General features: G+C 41.4%; 1 protein-coding gene across 1 annotated transcript in view; it reads right to left on the bottom strand.

The window, feature by feature from the left end:
* Positions 1-69: 69 nt before the first annotated feature.
* Positions 70-17,413, bottom strand: part of ATRN (attractin) — a 504,108-nt gene continuing 486,764 nt past the window's right edge. Inside the window, exon 29 of the mRNA XM_029594051.1 lies at positions 70-7,746. Coding sequence (XP_029449911.1) covers positions 7,622-7,746 — 125 coding nt within the window. The 3' untranslated portion in view covers positions 70-7,621. The remainder of the gene's footprint in view (positions 7,747-17,413) is intronic.

Genomic DNA, 17,413 nt, shown 5'->3' with positions numbered 1-17,413 from the left:
AATGAAAAAAGGGGAAAAGCAAAACAGTGCCAAAAAACTGTTCTTGGTGGCAGCAAGCCATTTTTTGTATTTTATGTCTTTTTTTTTTTTTTTTTTTTTTTTTAAAAGAGGAGCAGCCTGGAACAAAATTAATGGGCAATATGAGATATAGAGTTGAGTTCTATACCTTGAACAGATTCCTCAGGATAGACTGTCCAAACCTACTGTCATATCTAGACTTCCTGACCAAACAATAGTGTGATTTAAATAAGTGAACAGAATTCCACAGAACTCCACATTATGGCCTTTCAGCTGTTCTCCATGGAGACCAATATAGGGTGGGTTATCAATGCTACCATGGCTCTAACATTATAAGCTTTGACACGTTATTCCCCGGCAGACCAGATTCAAGTTTGCAAACAGTCCTAAATTTGTTGGTGTCAAAAGAAACAAAGTTGATTGGACTTTCTAAAGGCTTCAGTCTCCTCTAGATAGAAGGCCAAAGCTCTCTTGCAGTTCAAACTGTGCAGCACTTGATCAGATTTTTGGAAATGTGGCCTGAAAGGACGTTGGAAGGATGAGCAATTATGGTTGGAAGTTTGACACTACCTTCGGCTGGAATTTAGGACACATGAGCAGAATAGCACTATTGTGAAAAAAACTTAGTATAAAGTGGATAAGTCACTAGTGTCTGGAGCTCACTGGGTCTGCTGGCTGAAGAGACTGCCACCAAAAGTAAGACCTTGTAAGATTGCAAAGACTCAAAGAGACCTTCTAAGAGTGCAAAGACTCAAAGAGTCCTAGAAGTGCAAAGACTCAAAGAGAGCTTTCACTAGTTGGTAGAGCACCACAATGAAGTCCCAAGATATAGCAGAAAGCTTGATGGGAAACTTAAAATGAAGCCCCACATGAATTGGACTAAAGGCTATATAGAGAGATGCATCTACCTTCTATATATTGGTGATAGGCACCGAATGCACTCCTATGATTTCTTACTAAGTTGGTCTTGAGAGCAGACTCTGAAAGATGAAGAAAATTGGGCAATTTTTGTGTAGAGCAAGAGAAAGAAAAACCCTAGATCCTATCTTACCACAAAACAAACCTCCACTTCAACCCATAGGACTTCCTCATGGAGTTCTTCCTGGAAGCAAGAAGAACCTGAACATAATCCTCAGAAAGATTCAGAGCTTGCAGGGCTACCTTCTCAACATCTAGGCTGAGAGCGCCAAGGACCCTAAAGTTGGGATGACAATAGCCCCTGATCTTGAGTGATGAGGACTGAGGAATTCTCAAGCCTGACTGGATGCTTGACAGACATCTTCTGTAGCAGAGGAAACCAAATCCGTCTCAGCCAAAATGGTGCTATGAGAATAGTAGTTCCCTGGTTTCTTCTCAGATTCAACAGGGTCTTTGTAATGAGAATTGGAGGATAAGGATATAGTAGGCCCTGGTCCCAATTCAGGGTGAAGACATCAAAGGATAGTTTTCCTTGAGTCTCTTTCCTGGAAAAGAGCAGGATCTTTTTGTTCTGAGAGGATGTCAACAGATCCACTATGGGTATATCCCACTTCTGTAATATCTGGCTTGCTGCCCCCCCAGTCCAAGGACATTGTTGGGTTCCAGGATCTGGCTAAGTTTGTCCAACAGGACATTCTTCTTGCCTGCCAGATAAATGGCCATACACATTCCTTGATAAATGGCCCCCATCTGGATTGTCTCCTGACCCAGGAGGTACAATCTTGTTCCTCTTTGCTTGTCCTTGTAAAACATCACTACTTGATTGTCCTTCTGGATAAGGATTACTTTGTTGGCTAATCTATCTCTGAAAGCCTTTGGGAGTGTACTGAACTGCCCTTAAGTCTATTAAGTTTATTTGATGAAGTTTCTCTCGAGCTGACCAAAGGCCTTTGGTGTACAACCACTCTACATGGGCGCCCCACATCAGGCTGGTTCAGACAATTTGGACTGGAGGAATCTGGCCACACTGAAATGGGTGAGCCACCAGTACAGGGAATCCTTTAGCTGCCTGGTGTTCCAGATATTGTCTCAAAGACCTTGAATGACTTGATCTCACTGATCTGAAGGTCCACTGGACTCTTCTCCTATGGTAAACGGGCCAAGGGAGTAACATACACTGTTGATACTATGAGACCCAACCTCAACATGTCTCATGCTGATGCTTACTGGCTCGCGTGAATGTTCTTCACTGTGAATATCAATGCAATAATCTTGTGCTATGGGAGAAAGGCTCTTGCCTGAGTTATTTAGCAGTGCTCCTATGAATTCCAATTGAGATGGCTGGCTCAAGTGGGAGCTGAGATAGAGTTGATAGGGTTCATTAACTAACACCTCGATGGTTCTGCACATTGATTCTGTGGCCCCCTGCTTGAGGTGTGCTCTTGACTAACCAATTGTCCAGGACAGGGAAGATATACCCCCAGTTTGCACAGATGCATTGCAATCACCGTGAGCATTTTGTAAGACACTTGGGGCTGACACTAGGCCACAGGGCAGTACGGGATAATGTAGGTGATCTCTACCATGAATGATATATTTTCTGTGAGCTAGAAATAACTCTAATTGGGTGTAAGCATCCTTTTGATCCAGAAAGCATAGTCAGTCCACCTTTTCCAAAAAGGGAACCCATCTTGAACTTTTCCATGTATGGAACTTATTCAAGGTCCTTAGGTCTAAGATGGGACGATGTCGTAACTGGTTTCTTTGCAAGCAGGAAATACTTGGAGTAAAATCCCATCCCTCTTTCCTTTGATGGAACAGGCTCGACCACATTGGTCTCTAAGAACAGCTCCTTTTGTTGTAGTTCCTTATGCTGAGAAATCCCCTAGTGGGCTTTTGTGGGCAATTTGAAAGGACTTTCAATAGGTGCAATCTGCACCCATTTTATAGTATGCTAAGGACCCATGTGTCTGAAGTTATACTGGCCAATGTTTTACCTAACACCTCAGCCTTAGACAGGAAGGTGCTCTGACATAGGTACTGTGATCTGGGCCATGCTCTCTAGAAGCCAATGAAAACCCCATCCCAGCTTTTAGGGGGTGCTGGTTGTGGCTTGGGTGTCTTCTGCTGCCTAAGATGAACATAAGGACATTGCTGCTGACAGGATTGAAGGGGCAGAGGAAAAACATTTCCTTGGCTGATAGAAATATTGCCTCAGCACCCTGCTTGGGTACTTACTAGATAGGAGAGTGGGTCTCAAGTGACAATGGAGAGTTGCAAAAGCATTGCGCAATGTTCCTTTATCTTGTCTACCGCTTTGTTCACCTTCTCTCTGAAAAGATTTTCTCCATTGCATGGCACATCAGCAAGTCTTTCCTTGATATATACAGTTTAAGATCTGAGGTCTGCAGCCAGGTGAGCCTGGGGGTGTCAAGACCCACTGCAGAAATGCTTGATGCTGTAAAAAAAAAAAAAAAAAAAAAAAAAAAAGTTGTCCTCACTATGTATTTTCCACACTCCTTATCCCTTGTCCACCAGTGCTTGAGTATCAGGTTGCCCTGCCACTTCCGCTTAGATGCCTCTGAATGTCCTGCATATACTGGCTCCAAGAACAGCTGATAGGAATTAATGTGGGCATTGAGCATAACTCCCTGACATACGTTTGTCCCAAGAATGTCTAAGTTTCAAGAATCCTTTCCCCAGGGGCACCAAGGAATGGGCTATTTTGGCCTTCTTTAGAACAGATTCGACCACAGATTGATGCATTAGCTGCTGCTTCTCAAATCTGGGAGCCTTCTAAATATGATATATTGTGTATGCGAGAATGTTCTTGCCCCTGGCATTGGGCAACAATGAAGACCAATGTTAATGCTAATTGGCTTTCATCCGATGCACCTCATCAGAACTCAATGCCAGAAGCCTCCATCTTCAGGTGGGAGGAGACAGATTTATCCATCCCCCTGATCCTTCTTGGAATTCGATATGACAATGCACTTCCAGGTTGGTGCAGCTCCTGGTTCCATCAATATTGATACCTTCAATGCTGACTTCCCCAGGCAGAGTATACCTCTATCATAAGGGTCTGTGATAGATATAACCCTCTCACACAGTGAGCATCTTTCAAACCCTCCAATCTTCTTATTCATTTGTAGATTGAACAAAAATATAAGCTCAGCTAAATCATATGGCTCGAATCTGTTTTGATGCACTGGTAAATGTGCACTGTGTGGCCATCGGGATAAAAAGTAAAACAAAATTTCACCATAAAACCTACATAGGTGACTAAAGTGAACAGTCAGAGAAAGTGGGACCCTGCAATGAATGAATCCTGCACTCACAAGAATGCAAAAGATCCTCACAGAGCATTAGAATGAAAAACTGCAACTTATGGGCTCCATGGAAAAGATAAGACTAAAGGGGTTCCTGTATGGATGTATGGTATGTTGCACATTCCCAGTAGGGCATGCTCAAAATATCTAGAAACTTTGAAGGAGTCTAGCTGTGCCGGGCTCTATCTGATGTCACCTATGTGCGAGTACTGCCACATTGCTTGTCCTCAGAATCTCTTTGCAAGGTCAAAAAATCTATCATACAATTCTCTGTTAACTCTGTTGAGCCTTTTAAAGATAAAAATGCCCAAGAAATGCAAGACTTAACAGTACGCATGATATACCTTGACAGGCTGAGTTGGTGCAGTGAGTCCCATCCCTGACCTGAAGGTAAACCTAACCAGTCTAGCTTTAAGAATATCCATAATGCATATACATCAGATATATATGCATACATTAGGCATCCCATTGATGCAATTTATATGCATATTTATCGGGACTATCCTAAAAACCAGACTGGTAGAGTGTGCCTCCAGGACTGGTTTAGGAAACATTAAATTAGTGGATATGTTAAGGTAGTGGTTCCAATATTTGTCTTTAGTGACCCCCCAGCCAGCTGAATTTTCAAAAACTCCACAATCAACATAAGATACATTTGCATACAATGAAAGTTATGCATGCAAATACTAAATACATCATGCATGATCTTTATTAATATCCTGAAAATCTGAATGGCTTGGGATCACTGAGGACAGATTTGGGAACCACTTTAAGAAGATGAGATTAAAATCCAAGCTGAAAAATTAAGATTTATCAGAGATAAAGTTAATTCAAGAAATTGGTATATTGAATTCAGGTATAGGCATCGAAAAACTACTTAAAAAATAAATTTCAAATTTCTACAGTTGTGCACTGTGTGTTAATAAAGAACACTTTTGAATAGCCTTCACCACAAGCAGAATTCACAAGTTATAGTTTCTTGTAATTGTTGCCTGATGACTATTCTATCCCAGTGTTTCATAAGAGAAGCCTTCCAGGTTTCATTATTTAAAACAAAAATGTCCTGTACAATTTTAGAGATGAACATTATTTCTAACATTCTTGCTGATTATTTTCATTGTTACAAAGGAAACAGTATTTCCACAATTCTCAAAATGTTAGTATTTTCTAAAACATGAATTTGATACATGAAATAAGTTACTGCTTATTTCAGTTATTCACCTTCTTTGATGAAAATGCATACTGTGTGCTTACTTCTCTCTGCTCATCAAAATCCAAGTTCTTCAATAAGTAAAAGTATCTTCCTGATTCCAGATACTTTTTTTTAGGACAATTTAAACAAAATTATACATCTTCCTTTTATCTAAGGTTAAAAATGATTGATTTATTTTCTGTGGTCTCAGGTTTTTCTGTGTTTAATATAATTAGTTCAACAACAAAATGGACCAGATGTACTTAAGCTTTTCTCCCATTTTGTGTTTATGGAAAAAATGTTAGGTACATAGGGCACATAGTGTTTTCTCTGTTAGTCCATCAGTTCCTCTTCACTACCAACAGATGCACCAAAATGTATGGCCATTCATGATAATCGATATTCTTATTTAACACCAAAGAGACAAATCAAAGATAGAGAAAACACATTTTTAAAAAAATAGATTGAATGTGTGATCCTTTTCCATGGTAAATTTATTATTCACAGTCATTAAAATCCTCTCCTGAAGAGGTCTGGCTTCAGGCTCTGAACAAGTGACCACAAACTATAAAACTCCACTGTACTGTGCGCCCAAGTAGTTTCCCTCTCTTTGAATGTAAGACAAGAAGGCAGTTGATTCTTCAGGTCGTGATGGCTTCTTCACAATGACATGACCGACAACAGAAAGAAAAGCAAGGAAATGACAGTTGCAGTGATACAAAGTGGAACCCTGTCGTTAGGGCATCATTGTTAACGAAAATGCATGGGATTTTGTAATCATGCTCGCTTTCCTTCCGCACAAGTGTCTTCTGAATTACAGCCCCCCCATCAATAAAGCTCTAATGGCAATAAGGGAATACAACAGCTTTCATCGCAGACTCTCTGTCTGTAACAAACTGCCATAACAGGCCGGGCAGCTCCTGGGAGTTAAGAGTCTTATCAGGTTTCCTGACTCCAAATTATAACTTACTAAATGTAGAAAGTGCACCCGGGGTATCCATTTACAGAATCTATGATTTAATTTAAAAAACACTGTGCACTAATTTTGTAAGTCCAAGATCGACTGAAGTCTTGGCACCTCTTTAGTTATTTGTTCAAAGGATGAACATTATGAACAAGAGCACTTTGCAAAACCACACTGACTGCTTTAAGTATTTACATGTTAACTAGAGTTTGTCTTTACAATGAAATCTCATTATATATATATTCTACTTTATAAGCATTACAAAAATGTACCATAAATAATTAACTTACAATCTCAACTAGAAAAAACATTATTTATAAAAAGTATTTCTTCTGAGGATGAGAGAATAAACACTGAATCTTTAAAGTGTCGCTTCAAAGACAAAATCACTTTTAAAAATGTATATTTTGGCTGCATATTGGTAATTTAGGGATATATGATTAGTACTTTCTGCATTCTAAAAAAACACAATTATACTAAACAGCAGTAAAGACTTAAGATACCCAAACTGCTTTCTTCTTGCCTATGACACCCTCTTATCTTTACCATTTGTCTGATATCATCATTAGAATGAATGTCATCTTAGGGCAGCTGTTCAGCTTTAAAAAGTTATTCCAACTGGTATACTGAGCAAATAAGATTAGAAGGCCCAAAAGCAGGCACACATTCATTAACAGTTCAGGTTTTCTAGGTGACTTATCAATAGAAGGACACTAAAAATACTAGGTTTCAACTGCAAAAAAGGGATTTGGATAAATGTTTGAAACGACTGCATGTATGTATATGAATAGCTGCAGATACAATGCATCCTTTTCAAACATGTTGATTACCTACTAGTACCAGAAAGAACTTTTCATATAGAAACCTGAGTGCCATTTACCACTTATTTTGCTTCATGGAGCAATTTATATTTATACCAATCTTTAGTGTGATAAGTTAAGTATTACAGACCTGCATAAAGTAGCATGTTCTTGCAAACAAGAGGGGAAAAAAATGTCACAGTTCTGTAGGAATAAAACTAAAGTGATTCCCAGACGGAGTCAACTCAACCAATGCAGATGGGCAGACCGCTGGGTTAAGGAAGATGTGTATTTTTTTTTTTATTTCCAGTTTCTCTCTCCATCAGAAACTGAAACACATTATTTCACTTCTAGGCATAATTGTGTTTGAAACTCTACAGACAGTTCAGTTTTCCCAACGTCAAATACAGGTTCCTGGTTGTGCAGGCGGCTGGTGTTTCCGACTTCGTACTGCTCCTGATTTCTCTTTGTAGACTACTGGCATTTGTTGTGAAATGTCCATCAAAGCACTGGCTACTGCAAGACCTAGGATAAATTAAAACAAAAATATGTTATCTTAAATTTAAGAAAAAGCAGCTTCACTATCATTTTTTTTTAAACCATGCCTTTTTAGACTGATGCCTGGAATTTACAGCTACACACAAAACTCCAAGGCGACCCCACTCACACTCAATTTTCATAACATTAAATTATAATATGGGATGAGGTAGGTTTCATACATACTCTGTCACATGCCTCCATGGCCTTGTTCACAGTAATTTCTTTAATGTAAACATGAACCTGCCTCCTCTTCCCAACCTTATATTTTTTTACATTTTTCTTTATATTCCTTTGTTATCCTTTATGAACTTTAATGCGTCTTGTGACCATTTAAAATCCAACTTGTTTTTTACTCTGTCACATGTTATTTAATGCTCTTTTAAATCAATTTTTTTATAAGCCAATCTTATTTCTTAATCTCATCAAATTTCCCTTATTCACACAGGGCCAGATTTTAAAATCTACGCCTGATTTATAACTTGTGCACGCAGCTGCGCGCATGTTATAAAATCCAGGGTCGGCGCGCGCAAGGGGGTGCACAATTGTGCAACTTGCGTGCGCCGAGCCACGCAGCCTTCCTCCGTTCTCTCCGAGGCTGCTCCAAAATTGAAGCGGCCTCAGAGGGAACTTTCCTTCCGCCCCCCCCCCCCCCCTTCCCCTACCTATCCTGCCTCCCAGCCCTACCTAACCCCCCCCCCCCCCCCACCTTTGTCCTATAAGTTGCGCCTGCCTCTGGGCAGGCGTAGATTGCTCACGCCAGTGGCCAGCTGACCCGCGATCCCGGGCACAGTGGCAAATGGCCCGCCCCCGCCCCTTTTTCAAAGCCCCGGGACATATGGGTTTCGCCAAGCCTATGCAAAATAGGCTCAGTGCGCGCAGGAGCAGGTTTTCAGGGTTACACATGTAATATACACGTGTAACCGTTTGAAAATCCGCCCCTTAGCTTTTAGTTTCTCCCAACATGGTCATGTTTCGAAAAGATATTTTCTTTATCAGGGGAGTCCTAATTTCATCTCATCTCCTCGCTGTCAGGTCTCTTCTCTTAATCCAAAACGCCATATAAGGTTGGAAGGAGACAGGTTCATGATTCCATTAAAGAAATTACTGTGAGCAAGGCCGTGGAGGCATGTGACAGAGTATATATGAAACCTACCTCATCCTATATTATAATTTAATGCTATGAAAATTGAGTGTGAGTGCGGTGCCTTGGAGTTTTGTGTGTAGAATAAGATTTGCCTCATTATGGGCGGAGATTTTTGAAAAATATGGAATTTACAGCTAACAAAATGCATTAGAACTATGATTAAAAGGTTAGAGCCAGCACAGTTTGAGTAGCCATGCAATCCTAGAAAGCTGGTGCTTTTTCAGTAGTAAACAACAGAGGAGTGTGCCCTCAAACCACCTTGGCTCCAGACATACCTCACACTCCTTTCAATTAGCCTTATCTCCAGATAAGTGCATACCATCTTGTCTATCTTGGCATATAAACAAAAACATTTTAACTATTATTTGATTATAAATAGCCTCTATAATAATTATGGGAAATTTCTACTTTAATAAACAGGAAAACATTATGTAAGACTGTTGTGGCACATCATAATGATCACTTTGTTTACATTTTCTCATTCTTTTAGGAATATTGTAGGATGTTAAAATTACTTTTTTGACATTTCTTGTTTCATGATAGTAGAAAAAAGGCTAAGGACTATGCTAGGAAAATTACAGATCACAAATAATTAGCAAAACTGCTTACCTGTAATGGGTATCCTCTTGTGAACAATAGAATAAATCAGTCCCACACATGGGTGACATCATCTGACAGCACTAAGTGCAGAATCTCTCACTTTGCTCCTTCAAAGGCTGTCTCCTGTGCAGGGGGCATTGGCTAATCTATCACTGATGTCTTCTCCTAGACCCGGCCATTGCATGTGCTCCTATGGAAAGAGCTGAACCTCTCACTGCAGTATCAAAATCATATGCAGATCTAATGAGATGTTTACCACATTCTCCTCCCGCTCATAATAAATTGAGAAAATCTTCTGGTTTATCTAAAGGGGGGAATTCTGAATATTTCTGTAGTTTCACCACAATAAAATTCAGAGTTTTGTGTGTTGAACTGTTGGTTGTACACTGCCCTGTGTTAAGGTTATGAACTGGGTGACTTACAAATTTAAATAAATATAGTGCACCATTAACATTAACATTGCACGCTGTTACTTGTATAACTCAACTTTATTTATTTTGTTACGTATATTTAACGCTGTTCGACAATTTATTTATGACTATCTAATATTTACGTTCTAATGTTCAGACACCCTGTTTAATGTAACGCCTTAACCGCGACTGTTTTGTTTTATGGAAACCGATCTGATTTGATATTTGTATCGAGAATGTCAGTATATAAAAATTCTAAATAAATAAATAAATAAATAAAAAGCTGGTATGAAAATATGTGAGAGCATGGTTTTTGGAAATAGGTACTTGCCAAAGTGATCCAATTATGGATTCTCTCCTGGTGAGAACATGGATTTCTTAGATGAGTTCTGTGCTGATTCTACTCTGCTGATGGGAAAATTGTTTTCTTAAAACCAGGAGCTGCTTGTATCTTGTATTCTAAAGCTACTTCTTTCACCCACTGGAACAGTAGTCAGTGGGTTGGCCAGATTTTCATTTAAAGATCCTTTAGGATTTGATGGACTTGACCTGCAAATTGATCTTTAGGTATATTAAGATTCTTTAGTATTACTAGCATGACTCGGATGTGTCCTTTAAGTAAAAAAAAATAAAAAATTACTTGCAACATCTTTTTGTCAAAGACTGGGAAGAAGCTTTCCAGAAGGGAAGTGCTCCCAGCCGGAGGAAGTGAGGGATCAGATGATAGCCCCAGCCTACCATGAATTTTATGACCCAGATTCAAGTGGAGGACAATATGTATGAGGTGGATAGTGGAATGGGGTATGCTTTTTTTCAGAGTATGCTCTTAGAAGGAAACCTATGAGGAACTGGAGGAGACACTCTTCTCTCATATGATGAATGACTAAATATCTAGGGTTCATATCAAGCGTGAGCTCTTAACACCAAACACTCAGTCTTCTACATGATAATATTCTAACAGGTTCCTCTTGTTCTGAGATAGTCTACAACAAAGTGCAAAATGTATTTAATTTATTTAAAAAATGTTTGTATACCATTTATACATAGGTGATGGTGTAGGCGGTTTACAGGTATAAAAACATACATAAATTATAAGTAAAATGAAAGAACAAACTTAAAAAAATGTGGACGATAAAAATGGAAATAAATATGAGAAAAAACTAGAGTCAAGAATACCACTAAACTTAAAATTGAAAACATTTATACAATCATCATGATACAGAGTGAGTAATAAAAGGGGAAAGGTAGAAAGCATTATTCAGGATTATTGAGAATGAAAGCAATGGCACAAATAGATTTTTAGTTTTTTCCTGAATTCTTTTGGGTTGTTTATGAGTCTTAGTGTAGCTGGTATGGAATTGCAGATCAGGGGGCCTGCCATGGAGAAGGCCTGTTTTCTAGTGATTTCTAATCTTGTGATTTTGACTATAGGGACTTCAAGATGATGCTGGGGCTGATAAATATGTAATGAGGTGCACAACCAAATGGATGAGAAATTATAGATTACATTGAAAATTATAGTTAGGATTTTATATTGAATATGTTGTTTGATTGGTAATCAATGAAGATTGAGAAGAACAGATGAGGTGCGGAATTATGTATGATTTGGAGTGGGTGGACTGTAGTTTCAGAAAGGCCAACATATTAAAGGTAAGCCCTTTAAATCGGGGCTCCTTGTTCCGGCCAGCCCTTTGCCGCGGCTCACCTGCCTCTCTGCCGGTCATCCCGACCTCGTCGGCGCTGCCCCGCTTGGGACCCAAGCCCCGCCGACCAGCGCAGCCCCAGCCTCTGCCTCTCAGCACCCCGAATCGCCAGCACAGCGATCCGACCACGTGGGACCCGCTCCACCAATAGGAGGCCTGAAGCAGAGCACAGGAACTGACGCCGAAAGAAAATAAATAAAAAAAAGGTAAGCCCTTTAAATCGGGGCTCCTTGTTCCGGCCAGCCCTTTGCCGCGGCTCACCTGCCTCTCTGCCGGTCATCCCGACCTCGTCGGCGCCGCCCCACCTGGGACCCAAGCCCCGCCGACCAGCGCAGCACCAGCCTCTCAGCCAATCAGAAGGCATCTATAGATCCTTTAAATTTAAGCCATTCCTGGCGGCGTCGCACGCCAGGCGTCGCGCGCCCGAAGGAGCGCGACCTAAGGGGCCTGCCCCTTAGCGCGCCCCTTGGAGAGCCCCAGGCCCAGGTCCAACTCTATACGCAGAAGCCATTCATCTATCCAGGTGCCATCATCAACTCTTCCACGTATGGTGATACGCCACACTAACCTTAATCATTTTAGGGAGCATAGTTAGTACCCTTGTTACTAACCCACTGCTTAAGTCCTAGAGACCTCCAGAAGTGGAGCTCTACCACCACTTGATCAAACAACCACCCACACCTACGGAGGACAGAGCACTCCTCCAATCAATCCAACAAGCTTACAAACATCCTTTCAGCAATCATCTAAACCGCCTTTCATTCAGACAGACACCTTCCTTCATCCATCCACAGACATCTCTCTTATTCATACAGACTCTCACCAGTCGTATCCAACCTCTTTCATCATGTTCACATACAACATCCCAATCATTTACAGCCAGAGGAGAATCTCCTTACCTATCTCCACAAACGTCTTACAAAAAAGAATTATTCCAATCATGACGTCACCTCTGAACCAACTTCTAGGCCTCACGCTACTCTCAGTAACCCTCCTCAATGCACAATCTTTAACTAAAAAGACACACATCCTCAATGATTACCTCCTGGACTCCAACCCAGACATCTGTGCCATCACAGAAACCTGGTTAAAAAACTCGGACATTGCCTTAACCAACCAACTACCTATCCAGTTATATGACATCTTCACCTTTCATAGACACAAAAAAAGAGGAGGCGGACTTCTTCTAGCCTCCAAAAAAGAACTCAGACTGACCGCTCACACCATCAAGACTGAATCCAAATTGGAACTAGGACTAGTCAAGTCAAAACTGCTACAAATTGTTAGTCTACGCTCCTCCAGGAGTTTTAGAAACCGACCCTTCACCCCTCATAGAATCCATAGCAAAACATATTAACTTAGACCTACCAACAATGATTATGGGTGATTTCAACCTCCATACAGACGCTATTCCGCGATCTGCGAACTGCGAAGCCTTCCTCACCACCCTCACTGCAATGGGATTCTCTCAGACTATCAACAGCCCCACACACAAAGCTGGTCACATCCTGGATTTAATATTCATTAACTCTAAATTCACGTGCACGGTAGATCCCACATGTACCCCTATCCCTTGGTCAGATCATTTCTTGATAGAATCTTCCTTCTCCACATACAAACAGACTCACACCTCTCCGCACCTTTCCACCATTCAATTCAGGAAATCATGTCCATCAGATATACTCAGCGAGCAGCTCTCCAAGGAACTCTCCAACCTGGACCTATCTAATCCCGAATCAGCCCTATCTTCCTGGCAAAAAATTACTGAAGCAGTCGCAAACAAATGGTGCCCAATAACCTCCAAAACAATCAATCCTAAAAAAAAGGGGAATCAACCCTGGTTCAGCACCGAACTAAAACAGATGAAACAGGACTTACGCCATAAAGAAAATAGATGGCGAAAACCCCCCAACTCAACTACCCTTTCAGCATACAAGGGTTTCTTACATCGCTATAGGACCTGCATACTACAAAAAAAAAAGGAATACTACGCCAACAAAATACACCACTACCAGTACGACGCCCAGGCCCTATTTGCTTACGTAACACAAATAACTAAATCAACCCCGCCACCTATTCCAGACGAACAAGCTCTATCCAAGGCTAATGAACTCGCCTCATTTTTCCAACTGAAGATTCTAAATACTCTCGCCCTCCTTCCTCCTAATACAACACCTCTCAAATCAGATGAGAATCTCAATTCCTTCTTTAAACCTAAGTTGGACAGCTTCGAATTAATCTCCACCAAAGAGATTGAATCCCTTCTAAAAAGACAGAAACCATCTAGTCATCCAGCTGATAATATCCCATCAAGACTCCTGCTTCTAATCCCAAACACAATCTCAGGACCTCTTACAAATATCATTAACAGCCTTCTAACTCAAGGAAGCTACCCAGACAGCCTAAAAACCGCTTCTCTTAAGCCCCTCCTCAAGAAACACAATCTAGACCCTAATGTACTAGCCAACTTTAGACCCATCTCCAATCTACCATTCGTTGCCAAACTTACAGAGAAACTGGTAAACACCCAGCTTTCAGAATATCTAGAGGACCATAAGATCCTATACCCTTCGCAATATGGCTTCCGGAAATCACGCAACACGGAGACCCTCCTCATCTCGCTTACAGACCATATTATAATGGGGTAAGACAAAGGACATTCCTTCTTATTAGTTCTGTTAGACATTTCGGCGGCATTTGACACCGTCAACCACACCATCCTTCTGGATCGCCTGGAGGATATCGGCATCTCCGGATCAGCCCACAATTGGTTCAGGTCCTTCCTTAGCAATAGGACTTTCAAAGTCAAAATCAATAACAAGGAGTCACCTCTAACAAAATCTTCCCTTGGCGTACCACAAGGATCCTCCTTATCTCCAACCCTCTTTAATATATACCTCCTCCCCCTCTGCCAATTACTGACAGACCTCAACCTAATTCACTATCTGTACGCAGATGATGTACAGATTCTAATCCCAATAACAGAATCCATCTCTAAAGCTCTCACTTACTGGAATAACTGCCTTCTATCCATTACTAATCTACTCAACAGCTTAAACTTGGTCCTCAATGCCTCAAAGACAGAGCTTCTCCTCATCTCTTCCAATGAAAACAATCTTCCTTCAACTTCACCACACAATGCTCACTTCACCTGTACGCACGTTAGAGACCTTGGGGCAATAATAGACAATCGTCTAAACCTTAAAAAAATGGTCAACACAACTACCAAAGACAGCTTCTTCAGACTACAGGTTTTGAAACGACTAAGACCACTCCTATTTTTTCAAGACTTCAGGACTGTCCTCCAGGCTCTTCTGTTCACCAAAATAGATTACTGCAGTGCCCTCTTTCTAGGCCTCCCCAAATCCACCACCAAACCACTGCAGATGTTACAAAATGCGGCAGCGAGACTGCTGACCAACACCAGCCGCGGTGAACACATCTCACCCATCCTCAGAAATCTACATTGGTTACCAGTAAATTTCAGAATCCTGTACAAATCTATTACCCTAATACATAAAACCATTCATCAGCAACTCCAACTCGACCTGGAAATCCCTTTCAAACTCCACTCCTCTAACAGACTAACGAGAGATATCCACAAAGGCACTCTGAAATTTCCCCCGACTAAAGCCACACGCCTCGCTACGACCAAAGACAGAGCTTTTTCAATAGCAGGCCCATCTATCTGGAATAACATCCCAGCAAATCTCAGATTGGAACCCTGCCTCTTAACCTTCAGAAAAAGACTAAAGACGTGGCTCTTTCACCAAGCCTTCCCAGATCCACCGGATAATCACTAGTTTGAGCCACACTTCTTACAAGGTCTTTTGACACACTTCCTCCTGAACAATGGACACTGGCACCTCCAGGTTAAAGCATATGCTCTAACCCGTTAATTTATTCGTATCACGTTGTATTTATTCTACCTGCCTTTATCTTCCTTCCAGCTTGGTCTTCAAGCCTCCAAGTTTTTTACATTCCTTGTTGATTGTAACTTTGACTTATTCCTTTTTCCTTTGTTATCTATTATTAACCAGAATTGTTACCTTAGTTTTCCCTTGTTAAAATGTAAACCGATCCGATATGGTTATCTACTATGAAGGTCGGTATAAAAAACTGTTAAATAAATAAATATTTAAACACTTTTTTATACCGGCATTCGTAGGACACATCATGTCGGTTTACAGTCAACTGAGAAAGGAAATTACAATGAACAAGGGAGGGGCTAACTGGGTAATATACAAAATACAAAGGAAGAGAGAGTCAACAGCAGAATTACAACTTTTTGCATTCAAGTTAGGGTTAAGTATGCAAAGGAACTTATATACAAATTAAACGAGGCATGTACACTTGAGAAATTGGCATGTGTGGGCTTATTTACAGTATGGGGAGGCAAGTGCACATATGTATAGTTAAAAGCTAGAGGGGGGAGAAAGTAGGGAGGGAGCAGGGGAGAGGGGCGGATGGGGTAAAGTGAAAAAGGGGTACAGAAAGGCACGGGTACTTTGAGGGAGGGGTTACTAGGGGGTGAGAGGGAGGGGTATTGGGGGGCTAGGAGTGCAAGGGAAGGAAGCAGGGGTAGAGTGAAAGGGGTACAGTAAGGCACGGGTACTTTGAGGGAGGGGTTGCTAGGGGGTGAGAGGGAGGGGTATTGGGGGGCTAGGAGTGCAAGGGAAGGAAGCAGGAGGGGTGATGGGAAGGGGAGGGGGAGGACAGGGAGGTGGTGTAAAGGCTGAGCGTGAGCTAAGGTGGTTCGTAGGACAAAATTAGGATTGAGAGGAGTTGGGGTAGGCCTGTCTAAAGAGCCATGTTTTGATTCCTTTTTTGAAGTGGCTCAGGGATGGTTCTAGGCGGAGTTTGATGGGGAGGGAATTCCAAAGGGTGGGGCCCGCAATAGAGAAGGCTCTATCCCTGGTAGTGGTAAGGTGTCCAATTTTAAGTGAAGGGATTTGGAGAGTGCCAGCAAGGGAGTTTCTCGTGGGGCGATTAGCTTGACGGAATTTTGGCATATTTTCAAGCCAGGGTGAATTGTTATTGTATAGCGTGTTATGGAGGATGGTGAGTGTTTTGTACTGGGAACGGAAGGCGATGGGGAGCCAATGGAGGTCCTGGAGTATGGGAGTGATATGGTCTGTTTTTCTGGTGTTTGTTAAGATTCTTGCCCTGGTGTTTTGGAGGGGTTTAATGGTAGATGCTGGTAGGCCTAAGAGGAGGGAGTTGCAATAGTCGAGTTTGGATAGTATAGTGGTTTGCATCACAGTACGGAAGTCGTGGGCGTGGAGGAGGGGCTTCAGTTTTTTGAGGATTTGAAGTTTATAGAAGCCCCCTTTTAGTAGTGAATTAATGTGGGATTTGAAGCTTAGTTGATTGTCTAGGGAGACTCCTAGATCTCTGACACTGGGAGCTAGTGTGTGAGTTTGTGAGGCGTTTTGAATCATTTGATGGATTGAATTGATTGGTTGATTTGCTATGATAAGGATTTCTGTTTTAGAGGCGTTGAGTGCTAGGTGTAAATTGGAGAGGAGGGACTTGATGGATGTCAGACAAGATTCCCAGTACTGAAGGGTTTTATTGATGGATTTCTGGATGGGAATGAGTATTTGGACGTCGTCTGCATATAAGAAGAATTTTAGTCCAAGTTTAGAGAGGAGGTGGCATAGTGGGAGTAAGTATATATTGAAAAGGGTGGAGGATAGAGAGGAGCCTTGGGGTACGCCTTGTGTAAGGGGAATGTGAGCGGATTCAATATTATCAAGCTTGACTAAGTACTTTCGGTGGTCGAGGTATGAGGA

The sequence above is a fragment of the Rhinatrema bivittatum genome, chromosome 1 (genome assembly GCF_901001135.1).
Source record: "Rhinatrema bivittatum chromosome 1, aRhiBiv1.1, whole genome shotgun sequence".
NCBI classification, from domain to species: Eukaryota; Metazoa; Chordata; class Amphibia; order Gymnophiona; family Rhinatrematidae; genus Rhinatrema; species Rhinatrema bivittatum.
The sequence above is the reverse complement of the archived record's forward strand: the minus strand, read 5'-3'. Positions and strand labels throughout refer to the sequence as shown.